Source organism: Solanum dulcamara, chromosome 10 (assembly GCF_947179165.1).
Source record: "Solanum dulcamara chromosome 10, daSolDulc1.2, whole genome shotgun sequence".
Lineage (NCBI taxonomy): Eukaryota > Viridiplantae > Streptophyta > Magnoliopsida > Solanales > Solanaceae > Solanum > Solanum dulcamara.
The window spans coordinates 55,583,484-55,598,554 of record NC_077246.1 but is presented as its reverse complement, the minus strand read 5'-3'; the positions used below and the strand labels follow the sequence as shown (position 1 = coordinate 55,598,554).

The 15,071-nt window shown below is 36.5% G+C and overlaps 1 protein-coding gene across 1 annotated transcript; it reads right to left on the bottom strand.

Annotated features, from left to right (window-relative positions):
• Positions 1–4,790: 4,790 nt before the first annotated feature.
• LOC129871335 (protein SHORT HYPOCOTYL IN WHITE LIGHT 1-like) lies at positions 4,791–14,311 on the bottom strand. Its single transcript, XM_055946232.1, has 4 exons — positions 14,045–14,311; positions 13,730–13,957; positions 7,192–7,257; positions 4,791–5,247 (listed from the first exon to the last, which is right to left on the bottom strand). Exons 1-4 carry the CDS (start codon positions 14,177–14,179, stop codon positions 5,107–5,109), a joined length of 570 nt encoding a protein of 189 aa, XP_055802207.1. The 5' UTR covers positions 14,180–14,311; the 3' UTR covers positions 4,791–5,106.
• Positions 14,312–15,071: the final 760 nt, after the last annotated feature.

Below are 15,071 nucleotides of genomic sequence, written 5' to 3'. Positions count from 1 at the left end.
TGCTTACTCACTTTTGTGCCTTCTCTACTGAAGTCAAAACTCAATTCAACGCTTCGGTATGTATTCTACGGAGCGACAATGCTAAAGAATATATCTCAAAATTATTTCAATCATATATTAGACAACACGGTATCCTCCATCAGTCTTCATATGTTGATACACCCTCTCAAAATGGAGTGGCTGAGAGGAAAAATAGATATCTACTTGAGACAGCTCAGGCACTTTTGTTTCAAATGAAGGTTCCAAAACAGTTTTGGGCAGATGCGGCCTCTACAGCTTGTTTTCTTATTAATCGCATACCATCCACTGTGCTTGCTGGTAATGTTCCTTACAGTGTTCTTTTTCCAAACAAGTCTCTATTTTGGATGGAACCGAAGGTGTTTGGAAGCACGTTTTATGTTCGAGATGTTCGATCATTGGTTACCAAGTTGGATCCCAAGGCATTAAAGTGTGTTTTCCTAGGCTATTCTTACCTGCAAAAGGGATATCGATGTTGTTCTACTGAATTTGGAAAATATTTGGTGTCAACTGATGTTGTATTTTCAGAGACTACACCATTCTTCTATGCACCTCCTATTTCTTCAAGTCAGGGGAAGGAAGATGAGTGGTTATGTTATCAAGTCGCTCGTGTTTTGATAGAAGACCAATCGACCATTGCACCGTCAGCTTTCGCTCCATCTGTGGTAGAAAGACCACCAATTGTTCAAGTTTACTTGAGGAGATGAGAGTCCACTAATACATGTCCTGCACCAATCTCTTTGTCATCAGATTCGTCTGCTCCTCCGAAAGATCTTGACCTCCCTGTTACTCTTCGCAAAGGCACACGTAGTTGCACATCCACATATTTCATTGCTAATTTTGTATCCTATGGCCATTTATTGTAACACCCCAAAAATTTCTATATCGAGACCCGAACAATTCTTCATATGCGTATAGGATCGAACTCGATGACTTCTAGTTGTATATATGAGTTAGGATCAATTTCTAAGTATTTGAAGAGTATTCTTTAGGGTCATAAGGGATCTCTAACACTAAATCAAGTCCAAAGAATTTCCATCGGCTAAGTTTTCGTATAAGTCTATAATAGGATCAACTTCAAACGCTCATATCTCCTATTATATAACAAATTAGGTGTCCCATGACCTATCAATTTAAAGGTATTTGAGTCTTCTTTCCAACGCCACTAATTTTGCTTCATTCGGAGTTCGGAGTAAAGAGTTATGACTATTTTACTATAGAATATCACTGCAGCAATTTCGGGCCTGGCGTCGGGCGCCACTATAGCACCCAAAATCAGCTGCAGTAGTTTTGGCTTTGGCACGGCGCGCCACTATCGCGCCTACAGGGTTCTGAGCTCGTTTTCAGATTTTCTTTCATGAAGGGCATCTTGGACAATTACCTAAACAAATATATATGAACTTGGACGCGTTTTGGGGTCATTTTTGCAGTCTTTTGCCTCCCAAAAACCCTAAACTTCATCCTCCTCCTTCCCAAATCATCTCCTACAGAAAACAAAATCCTCACAAACTCAAAGGATTCAAGCTTCCCATTGAAGACCTAACATCAAGACTTCTCCCATTCTTCTTCAAGTTCCTCTTTAAGGTATGTGGGTTTTCATCCATGGGTTCTTGCACCCATGGAGCCCAAATATTTTCTCAATTTAGTATTTCAATTTCAAATGATGAAATCCTATGGGCTTTTACGTGATGATTCGAAATGCATAGATTATGGTATATTTGAAGTTTATTTACTCATATATATATATATATATATATATATATATATATATATATTGACTCTCAATTTCAAGTGATGAGTTTTATGGGCTTTCATACTACGATTTCAAATGTATAGATTCTTGAATATATGAAGTTTATTTACCTATATTGACTTATGTTGATTCTTATTTACATGAAATGGATGGTTAATCAAGATACTTATATGAAGGTTTGAAAGGTAGTTTAAAAGTGCATATGGTGGGTTATTTCTAAGATGTTTGGTTTGATGCATTTATATCACTCTCATGCATACAAGTATTCCTTAAATATATTTGAAGGTCTTTATGAAATGAACCCACCTAGTTTATTATGATAAAGCAAAGTTGAAATGAAGTTTGACTCCAAGTGAATGTTTGACAATGTCTACAAATGAGTTTAAAGGCGTTTTTTGCAAATAAGTTTTGTGAATGATAATTCTATAATGTTCAAGCAAGTTAATGATAGGGTAAGTTAAGGCCCTAAAGATGTTTTATGAATAAAGATATGTGATGATGAAAGGTCTACACTCACATCACATGAGACAAAGTTAAAGAGCTATTCTATGATTTTGTTCTTATGAAGAATGGAAGGGTAGTAGATATGGCCCCTCCCACATGATGATCGAGTTTATGTTTTTATGGTTTATCTATTCCATTGAGAGTTTACCTAGCACCGAGTGGGCCTTGGGATCGACATTCTCTCCCGTAACAAAGGCAAAAGACCCGTAGAAAGATCTCATTGTCCCATAACTACATGCCATCGTAGGATAAAGGATCACCCGTAGAAGAGGTTTGATTCCTTAAAGGATCACCCGTAGTTGAGTACTCACATACTTAGTACAATCAAAGTAATAACGCATACTCTTTTGCCTACATGATATCACCATGTAGGGACCGATGTTCCTCCTCCTCCACGTGGTTAGTTGGATCGTTTGAAGGCCACTTTTGGTGAGTTCCCATTATTTCGGGGAAAATACTCCTCCCCTTTCTAGCATATGTTATGTTGAGGCATTAAGACACCTATTTTGGTACTTCATTGTCAGTTTATTTGAGGGTGAGCTAGGGACATGTCATAGCCCCAGCCAAGTCTATTAGTAGAGGTATGTTTGGACATAAATGTATGATGATCTAAGGTTGATGATGACTCTTATTTTATGATGTTCTCCCTTAGTCCCGCTTTCCCCTTTTTCTTCCGTTTGATATTTAATGTCATTACTAATGAAAGGCTAAATGAATGCTAAAAGGCTTGGGTGAGGTACCTTCGGGTTCCTCATTCGTCATGTCACGTCTAGGTTCTAGGCTTGGGTCATGACTTTTATCCTCTACATCTAGATCTTTGATTGCTTCTCTAGACTCCATCTCTGTACCCAAAACTGTGAAGGAGGCTTTGAATCATCCTGAATGGTCTGATGCAATGCTTGATGAAATACATGCCTTAGAGGAAAATCACACATGTGATTTGATGGACTTACCCAAGGAAAAGAAATCAGTTGGATGTAAGTGGGTCTTCACAGTTAAAGTTAATTCAAATAGGTCTGTAGCAAGACTTAAGGCCAAAGTTGTGGCAAAAGGGTATGCTCAGACGTATGGAGTAGATTATTCAGACACATTTTCTCCAGTGACCAAACTCAGTTCTGTCCGCTTATTCATTTCTCTACTTGTTTCTAATAATTGGCCTTTACATTAGTTGGATATTAAGAATGCATTTCTTCATGGTGATCTTCAAGAAGAAGTGTACATGGAGCACCACCCAGTTTTGTTTCTCAGGGGGAGTATGGAAAAGTTTGTCATTTGAAGAAGTCACTGTATAGCTTGAAACAGAGTACTCGGGCTTTGTTTGACAAGTTCAGTGAGATAGTACAAGATTTTGGGATGACAATGAGAAAATGTGACCACTGAGTCTTTCACTGGCAATCAACAACTGGCAGTATCCTCTTTGTTGTATATGTTGATAACATTGTCATCACATGAAGTGATTGTGTGGGTGTCTCTTCTCTCAAGTCTTTCTTGCATAGTAGGTTTCATACAAAAGACTTGGGTCAGTTGAAATATTTTTTAGGTCTAGAAGTAAACAGCAATAAGAAGGGAATTTTTCTATCTCAAAGAAAGTATATTCTTGACTTGCTTACAGCTACTGGAAAGCAGGCAGCCAAACCTTGCAGTACTCCAATGGTTCCAATTGTGAGTCTCATGAAAGATGATGGTGATCCAGAGAGATATAAAAGGTGGTTGGGAAGTTAAACTACTTTACCGTGACTCGTCCAAATATTGCATTTGCGGTAAGTGTTGTTAGCCAGTTCATGTCCGCACTACGGTCAAACATTGGGAAGCTTTGGAACAGATCCTATTTTACTTGAAAGGATCTTCTGGACTTGGCATATTATATAGCAATCACGGTCATACTCGTGTGAAGTGTTTTGCAAATGTTGACTAGGCTGGATCCAAAATTGATAGAAGATCTACTACGAGATAGTGTCTTTATTGGAGGGAACCTAGAGTCATAGAGAAGTAAGAAGCAAGGTGTTGTATCTCTATCCAGTGCAGAATTCGAGTATAGAGCTATGTCACAGTCTACGTGTGAGATTATGTGGATACATAATCTTTTAACTGAAATCGAGTTGAAGCATCCTATACCATCAAAAGTCCGATATGATAATCAAGTTGCTCTTCATATTGCCTCAAATCCGGTGTACCATGAAAGAACTAAACATATTGAGGTTGATTATCATTTTATTCGTGAGAAGATTCAAGAAAACTTGATTTCCACTGGCTATGTGAAGACAAGAGAACATCTAACTTGAGGGAGAGTGTTACAGAATCTAAATATTAATGTATATAGATAGACTAGCTAATTTTTGGGAATTTCAATATTTAGTTACCATAGATTATTCTCTTCATGTATTTATATCATTGTTCTCTTTGAGGAATATACAAGTTATTCTCATATCTTATGAATTACAACAAGATTATAACTCAAGTTGCTAAATCAGTGTTAAAACTGCTGCTGTTTCCTTCTTGAAGAGAATTATTGATATAACAGTAAATAGAGATGTTCTTTGATCATTTTAGCTAAGGAAATGTAATTCTCATAGGAAGTAAACTAAATCACCTCATTTCTAGATCATGATATACAGCTAAAGAGAATTGAAAATATGTGCCAACCCCAAACAGAAGCTACTCCCTATAAAATCTGCTAATATCTTCAAAAATGTAAAATTCACATTGCCAAATTAAGTCACTATTACTTGCAGAATATTTTTAATGCTAATAACAGCTTTTGTTTTTAAGGGAATTACTGATATAATGTTAATGATTAACCCGATGAAAGGTATGTGACGAGAATCAATCATTCAGCAGGTTGTGGTCTTGCCATATGAACTTCCACCACTGTTGAAATCTGAACCAATAGACTGAAAGTAGGAAACAGACGACCAGAGCACACGTAATAACAGAATTGCTACAAAGACAGCACCACCAAGTGTGCAGACCACCTAAAACGACAAAACCATCGTCAACGGGCAGTAGCAGAGCTCAATTAAAGATAATATTTCACCCACACAGGAGCAGAAGTTGATCTATTTAACCATTAACTATGCTCTAAATTAGAATAGAAGACGTAAAATTGCTTTGTACAAAACTTTCAGAACTAGTGATGTGTAATACTGTAATCTTCTCAAGTGGTTGAAAATTTTGGTCCTTCAGTTAATGCGCATATGTTGGGTCAGAAACAATGAAACAAGTGTTTTTGCACAAGCCATCGTCATCAGATAGAACTATTTAAACATGGTTGCATCCAGACATACCCTTGATTGATCTACTAGTAACTATCTAGATGTACATAAATTACTTATCGTCTAATGCTCAGTGAAAAGATTTTAACTTTTTCTTTTTCATCTTCCAATCTATTTCTTTCTCCCTGTTAGTACCCAAAGCAGCAAGAAAAATGTGTTTTCATGTCTAAAGATTGAATACAGCAGAGTGCAAAGTAGTGGAAGATTTTACACGTGCATAGACACTCTGTTTAAAGATTGAATACAACAGAGTGCAAAGTAGTGGAAGATTTTACACGTGCATAGACACTCAAAACAACAGACTAGTTATCACAGTAGATCATGGATGCTCCCTCTGTCCAAAATGTTCATCTTTTCTGAGCATTGAACCTAGTTATCTTGCACTAACAATTTTTATCCTATTTCTCGCTGATTTGATATGAGATTTTTGTAATTTATACTCCCTTGGTTCTATTTTATATGAGGGTACTTGACTAGAAAGGGTTTTTAAAAAGTGAAATTTTATTTCTTCCATCTGCCAAATCCTTGGTGGGCAGAGTTACTTGTACCTATGCTGGTGGAAGGTGGGAGGTACTCCGTGGAATAATCGAAATGTGTGCAAGCTGACTCGAACACTAGGTTACAGAAAAGAGAAGATGTTTAATTTTACATAGATGTTGTATAAGTGATGGGGAAGAAAATAATAATGCAGTGGCTGAAAGTTTGATAGAGAAAATAGCACATTAAAGTGAAAAAAAACGCCTTAATAGCTTAATAAATTTGAATTCTTGAAAGTCGCAAATAAGGTACAAAAATGATATGGTATCAAATATTTTGGGAAGTGCCAAATCGGAAGAGTATCACACAAATCGAGATGGAAAGTGTAGTACTCTTTGCACAATTCTGAATATTTATATTAAATTCAAAAAATAAATCCAATCTAGTTGTGAAGTTGGTCTAATTACCATAGATAAATGAAAAATAACAAGCAAATAGAGCAGCCCAGAGTAACATAGCTTCTTTTTATTTTGTTTAAGAAGAGTAGCATAGTTGTATATACATTGACTTTTTTTATTTAGTAAAATTGAAGCGTGTGACCATCTCATCTAAAAGATTAAGCTATTAGACAGAGCACACTTTTATTATTTAATTGTAATCTCAACATGTCCCCACACGTGCAGGCTTAATTCTTTTTTTCGTGCCAAGCACATGAAAATGCTTTTTGATATGGGTGGCAGTGAGATTCAATCTCAGGACCTCTGCCTGCTCTGTACCAAGATAAAGTGTATGACCATCTCATCTAAAAGCTTAACTTGTTAGAGAGCACACTTTTATTACTTAATTGTATTCTCAACAACATTGTAGATGTAAAGGACGTTTCATGACTCTGGAAAACACAAAACAAAGAACTAGATTTACACTTTTATTTTGCAAGTACTATGTTGGATAAATTATAATAATCTCTTTTATATTGCATTCTCAGAATTGCATATCTGTTTCCTTTAATTAGTGGAGTAAAGGCAGCTTGCATCCACAAAAGAAGAAAGCCGGATTTGTTCAATGGGCAAATTCATAAAACAAGCAACAAGTCATTACAGAGTGTGTGTGTGTGTCTAAGGCCTATTCAGGTAAAACATTCAAAAATATGACATGGCAGAGGAATACCTCAAGAAATGCTTTCAAGATGGAGAGTAAAGCCAAAATAAGAACTCCATCAACTGCAAAAGTTACCTGCATACCTCCAACAATGATAACAGCTGAAGAGAGGATTCTGAACATAATTCATGTAAATAATCAACTAGAAGATCAAAACTAAGCAAAACACCGAAAATGCTGGTAGCCCAAAGATAGTAATAAAAGAAAAGAAACATTGTATTATAGCTGGTGTGAACTGAAAACTAAGAAGCATAATGTTAGCACATTTGGAGATGTGACAATTACTACCATGCAATGATAAAAGTCACTGCAATTTGGTTAAACATTATTTCCCCTTTTAAACAGGTGGCTAAAGAATGTATCCTAGTTGGGAAACCAGATTTATTCACATTAGATTGTTGTTCATGCAAGCCTCAGGTGGAAATCATAAAGAAGTATCTAGCTGCGGCTGAAACCTTTTAAATTATTTAAACATGATGCAATACCATGACTCAAAACAAGGGCAACATTTATAATTGTAACAACTATAGGGGTATCAAGCTGCTAACCCCCATTATGAAAAGTATGGGAGAGGTTGGTGGAGATGAGGGTGAAGAGGGGCATGCCTATTTTTGAGAAGCAATTCAGATTCATGCCAGGGTGCTCGACTATATAAGTCATCCATCTTGTTAGGAGACTGGTGGAGCAGTATAGAGAGAGGAAGAGGGCTTACATATGGTGTTCATCGACCTAGAAAAAACATACGAAAAAATCCCAAATGAGGTTTTATGAAAGATGATTGGAGGCTAGTGGTGTACCTACGGCGTACACTAGAGTGATCAAGGACATGTATGTTGGAGCCAAAACTAAGGTAATGACAGTGGGAGGAGGCTCAAAACATTTTTCAACTGTGATGGAGTTGCATCAAGGATCAACTCTTAGCCTGTTTTTATCTGTCTTTATGATGGATGAATTAACGAGGCAACTCTAAGGTGAGGTATGACGGTGTATGTTATTTGATGATGACATAAGTCTGATTGACAAGACTCGCGGTAGAGTTAACACTAAGTGGGAGGTTTGGAAAGAAACCTTAGAGTCTAAAAGGTTCAGGTTGAGCAAGATAGAATACTGAGTGTAAGTTCAATGATTGAATGCATGAAACTAGTTTAGAAGTGAGCTTTGATACCTAGACCATCCAAAAGAGAGAGGAAGTTTCAAATATTCTGGGTCTATAAGAAAAGGAAATAATGAGTTGACAATGATGTCACACATCGTATTGGTTTTGGTGCAGAGTGGATGAAATAGAAGCTCGCTTCTGGAGTCTTTTGTGATAAAAATGTGCTACCACAACTTAAAGGAAAGTTCTACAGAGCGGTGGTTAGACCAACTACGTTGTATAAGGGGGAGTGTTGGCTAGTCAAGAACTCCCACGTTCAAAAGATGAAGGTTGTGGAAATGAAAATGATGAGATGGATGTATAGCCATATTAGGAGAGATAGGATTAGAAGTGGAGATATCCAAGACAAGGTGGGAGTGGCACTGGTGGAGGATAAGATAAGAGAAACGAGACTGAGATGGTACATTAGGCATGTTGTTGTTGTTGTTGTTGCAATACCCTAATTATGGTCTTAAAATAATTTGATACACCTATCTTTAATATAACAATTCCTTTTGGATAAAGGGTGTATTCTGTATGACACAAGTCATTTTTAGGACAATGTTTTCCAAAAATGACTTATTTTTTGAAAAATATTTGCTAGAAAATGTTTTTTGATGTTTGGTTGAAGAGTGAAAAATATTTTAAGGAAATTTATTTTTAATTAAAAATTTATAATAATGTTAGCAAACTTGAGTATTGTTTTGATTAATTATTTTTTTTTTGAGAAGTTAACATTTTGTATATATTTATCAAAACAACACTTAAGTTGTGGTGAAACCATATTTATAAGTGAAAAAAAATCCTATGGAAACCTTAACAAAAAACTATGGTGTCTCTCATTGAAGCAATATCTTCTACGTAACTCTGGTTAGACCAAAAACAGAAAAGTTTAAAGCAATTCAACTTAATCCTCTAAATTGTACTGCTAGTGTCTTCAAAACATATGGAATTTCTCTCTTTCCAGGTTGTCCACCAAATGCAAGCTAGGACAATCCTCCATCTTTGTGTGTCAATCCTACACCTTCCCAGTTGAGCAATACCTCAATAATCTTCCTTGGCATTATCCAAACAATACCTCTGAGGCTAATGAAGATCTTCCATAGCATGCCTGCGATCCTACAGTTTAGGAATAGATGGCTGACTCTCTCAGCTTCTTCACCACATATGTACGTAGCACTTTGAGCAAAGGTTGATTTTTCTCTTACTAAGGTTTTCATCAGTCAGCACCACTTCCCTGGTAACAACCAACTAAAACATGCTACCTTGTAGGGTATTTTAACTTTCCAGATGTTCTTCCATAACCAGTTGTCCATGTGTTGCATTTCTCTGTTAAGAAGCTTATATACCGAGCAAACCCTGAAACTTCCGCTACTGTCTACTTGCCACCAAAGTCTTATCACATCCCTCCTGTTTACCATTGAATTCCTCTAGAGTTCTGTACAACTCTACTAATGTATCCACTTCCCAATCATTTAGACTTTCCCTGAATCGAAAGGTCCATCCGTGTTGACCATGCTCCATCTACTGTTTTCTCCTACTATAGATCCAGGGCATAAATGTTTGAAAAAAGAGATCTTTAAGACAAGAATTGGCAAGCCATTTGTCCTCCCAAAAAGATGTATTGCAGCCATTAAATACCCTGATAATGGTGTGAGCCTTCATAAGAGGCCAAAGTGTCTTATGGATCTCCATAAACTCACTCCATAAGGGGAATTTACTTCCTTTGTTATCCACTAGTTAACCTCACCATATTTAGCTCTTATTATGTCAACCCAGTAAGCTTGAATCCAGGGAGTATCTGGACAGCCCTTTCAGTTTGAGAGCATGACTCTGCCACTTTAAATTCTTGATGCCTAACCCACCCTGTTTCTTTCCATGCATCACCTTGCATTATTTAACTAAATGGAACCCCTTTTCCTCCTTATTTCAGTTCCACAGGAATCCCTCCTAATCTAGAACGGGGAATAGAGACATCATATAAACTGGCATTCCATCAAGTACTGAATCAATAAGAGTGATCCCCCGCCCCCCCCCCCCCCCTCCGGGTAAGTATTGAGTCTTCCACCCTGTCAATTTCTTTTCACACTTCTCAATTACTGAACTGCAAATCTCTTTGGATTTTGATTTGGCTCCCAAAGGCATTCCTAGGTATAGTCAGAAGTTCCACATTAGACACTGGGTTTATAGGATACAAGTGACTTCTTCTCTGGTTGATATGTAGCCCTGACATGCCCTCAAACAGAACCAAAATAGTCCTAAGTACTCTGAGTTGGCCCTCCTCTGCATCACAGGACATTAGTGTGTCATCAACATATTGGAGGTGTGTGACTTCTTTGCTAATCTCTGAATTGCTGGCCATTTCAAGTCTTCCAGTTGCTAGAAAGGAAAGAAAAAAAAGGAGATTAAGGGTCACCTTGTCTTACATCTCTCTATGCATAGAAAAGACCTTGAGGTCCTCCATTTATCAAGACTTAGAATTTCACTGTTGAGATACAATATTCAACCCATTTGAGGAGAAACTTTCAATTAACATGGTCGTATGTTTTCTCAATGTCCAGCATACACAAGATTTCTGGCTTCTCCTAATTGAGTCTGGTACCTACTGCTTCATTAGCAATCAACACTGCATCCATAATTTGCCTTCCCTTAATAAAATCCATTTGTTGGAAGTCTACAAACTTATCAATCACTTTTTTCAACCTTTCTATGAGCACCTTGGCCAAAATCTTATACACACTGCCTATCAAACTTATAAATCAGAAGTCTTTTAATTCCTTTGCTCCTTTATTTTGATGTCAAGGTTATGTAGGTGGCATTGTAGCTCTTCTCAAAGATTCCACGTGTATGGAAATTGTGACAAAGTATCCATGATGTCATATTTCACAACTTCCCAGCAGTTGATGAAAAAATCCTAAGTGAAATCATCACGAGCCGAGGCTTTATCCATGGCACACATCTTCCGACGTTCAAAAACCTCTTTCTCATCAAAATTCCTTTGTAAGGACTCTTTTTCCCATGCCTTTAACTTCTCACGTCCCTTTTGGTGAAAAAATGTTTTATCTAAAGAGTATTTTCTCCAAGCAAACACAAGGACTAACTAATTCTATTAATACATTTTTAGAAAAAATAATTCCCGCCACACCAAATATACCCAAAATCCACAAAGAACATGTTTAGTTATGATTTTTCATCAATCCTCATTAAACAAGTGATAGTGAATGCCTCAAGATACCCTGCTTTGTGAAAAAGGAAGAAGACCACAATAGTGCCCCAAAATGTCAAATTAACAGCTATCTCTCAACCTATTATACTACAGGTGATCCCGACAGGGGTTAATTTCATGAATGGTTACTCCACTTTCACTTTTAATTGCACCAAATTCACTAAACTATCTTTTATGATTAAAAAAAATCGTTCGACTTTAATGAGTATCATGAAAGCCACTTAACTATTTTTGGTAACAAGAAAGTCACTTAACTATGCCTAAATATTACAGAAAGTCACTAGGAGGAAAGATTTTCTCCGTTTTTAAACAAAGTTAAGTGAGTTTTTTGGTTAAAAAACTAGTTTAGTAAACTCTGTGATACTTACATAGAGTGGAGCAAGAGTATGATTCACTCAGGTAGCCCAACATGGCGTTGAATTCAGGAGTGAAATCTAGAGATGAAGCTAGAAAGATGTTAAGGTGCAAAACTGCACCTGTTTCAAATTCAGTTCGTACAAGTTTGACTTGCCATAAGTCCCATCATTGTCGTAATCATATGCAACTTTGAAGTGCAATGACAATGTTCACAAGTACGAAAATGAATTGAAACTTGACTGGGGAAAGGGATGTTGCTACGAGTCCATAGTAATCGAGCCACTTGATTTGATGTTTGGAGTAAGGAGATAGGTCCAATATGATATAGTGTCAAAAGCATGTAAACTCATGTTAGGTTTATTATTTTAAGACATATAAGAGGAGACATAAATTGTGACTGTCTACTAATCTTCTCTCTGCATGCCACCAGCAAGCTGCACAAAGTGAGCAGTGTCGGGTATCCCCGCAAAAGTTTGTCTGGACTGCTTGAAGGAGTGTTTAAGGTCAATTATGAGCTAGGTTGTACTTTTCTTTTACCTTTTCGGTACTGAATTATAATGACTTCAAAAGAAAAGGTCACTAATGAGGGAGGAAAATCTATAGACGATTTACAATCTCAATACTAAAATTGGGTGTTAGCAGTTGAATATGCCACCATGTGATGACTATGTTTTGCAGGATAAATTTTGAGAGTGAAATCACCTCCCTGCTTTTAAACAATCGAGGTACCACTCTTTTAAATCTCGTGTGTTAATTTGTGAGCTTGGCTAGGGTTCAATCTTGGGAGGACGATCAATTGGCTTAGAACTGTAGTTGAGGAGCAACATTATATCGTGTGAAACGAAAGCATGAGGCCTGGGAAATGTTCTGTAACGCCACATGCTAAGAGTGGGGATTATTGACAAGTGCACTAGAAACAAGTCAAGGACATAAGAATGATCCTCCTGTGGTGATGCATAAGTTGGTTAAGTTGACACAAACACAAGGCAAGTGCACAAACTTAAGAATTGGAATGTCCCTACTTGAGCAATGCTCAGTATCAAGTAAGAGGCGACCAAACGCCTTAGCCATTTACAGATGCACATACACAATTTAAGAGTTCCTTGCCAAGAGTATTCTAACATAGTCAAAGCCTCAAGCACGAAATGAGTGGCCTGATGTGATGCAAGATGCCCACTGATTACAAGCTCTATCATGATGAGATCTTCGTAAAGACGATTATTAAGGCGCTAGGAAGCATGAGAGTATTCTGGTAATTTACTTAAAGCCCACGATCATGGCACCAGATTGTACTAAGAATTAATGCTAAAGATGAGAGTAAACTGGCTTGTGGTTTAGTGTGACCACAAGCGTTCCAAGGCCACTACCGCTGTAGGAGAGTTGACCCCTAACAATATTTATGTAAAAGGTGAAGAAAGCCCCTTGCCTCCCTCCGCACACAAAGAAAAGAAAGTATATCATTGAATCAGAACTAATGGCCATCATACAAGTACAAAAGGAACCAAAAGAACACCAAGTTTTTCATCATCCTAAACAGACTCAATTACTTAATCACCTCGCAGTCCAAGAAATATAGTTCTAATTCGAATAAGATGCACTATAGCCTATAGCATTATACTTGTGCCTAGGAAAGGACACTGATTCCAGCAACAGTCATTTAAAAATCGTTTCTCATATGAAATATCCTATTTGTTAGAGACACACAGATGCATTCTTTAGACTCGTACTGTATACGGTTAAAACACACACAAAGTCCAAACCCATTATGACAAAATTATTGAGATTGTAAGTATAGTAGAAAGAGATAAATGAGAGAGTTTGAAGATTACAAGCTGTGGAGAAATGACGTCCGGCAGTACAGAACGAGTAGCTTTCCTAGCACGCTTGGAAACCTTCTTGAACATGCTCTGCACAAACCTAACTAGTAAATCAATACTACTCTCCGTCTCTTCTTCTTCATCGCTCTCTTCGTCATCCTCTTCCTCTTCCACCAATTCATCACCTTCAAAATTCATTCGGTACATCCTTTCTGCTGCTTCTCCAATCGACCCATCAAACTAAAACACCGGGAAAAAAAAGGGTTCAAAGAAAAAGGAACAAAATTGAACTGCGGATTAAAAAGAAAAAGAGAGAGAGGGATCGACCTTGGCATGGCAAATGGTGAGTGTGGGGTTTCGAAAAGGAAGAGATAAGGAGTGAGAAATTGGAGAAAGAGAAGATGAAGTGGAGTATAATCTCAAAGGAGATGCTGAAATTGGCAGTACGCCAGCTCCCGCCATTCAATTTCTGATCAGATTGCTCCTCTCCTCGGTTAACATTCTCTAAAATTTGATAAATCAGGAAATTCACAACAAAAGATTTATGGGCATGTTTGGAAAGCCCATTTGATAATTGGACTTGATGTAATTACATTTTGGCATATTTGATTGGTCATATAATTATTTGAATTGCGGCTAATTATATAATGTAATTACAGGTGATTAGTTTTGAATTTCTTCCTTTTACTTTTATTCCTTATTGTATCTCGTTTTTCCTTTATTTATGGCTTGACTCCAATGTAGGAGTCTCACATGTGTTTTATCTTCTTTTCCGCAGCTTTTGAGATAACTTTTGAGTTAGATTATTTAGCTTATGCACTAAGTTGGGTTTGAAATGTGTGTCATTATAATCTCAGTTTTTGGATCGTGACATATGATGATATGTTTGTTTGTCACAATATAATTACAGTGTAAATTATAACTGTACTATTTGGCAAGTGTAATCATAAGATTATATTAAATTTTAAAAATAAAAGTTAATTATCTAAAATTAAAAATTTAGTTTAGACAATTAAGGGCCTTTATAAATAATACTAAATTAAATATTTAAGATATATGTCGTCTTTTGAAAGTATATTAATTAATAAACATCTATTTTTAACTAATATTATAAAAAATAATTGATTTATATTTTTTATATTAGTATATTTTAATTAAATTAATCATAAAAGTTTAAAGTATAAAATTTCTATGAACATCATGAAATGCATGTTTTTGACAAAAAGATTAATATTATGAATATAATGTCATAAAATTATTAAAATCTTTGACAAAAATAATTTGTCAAGTCTAACTAAAAAAAATAGCTTGCGATGTGAAATATCGAGTCAATATTCCTAAAACAAATGAAACT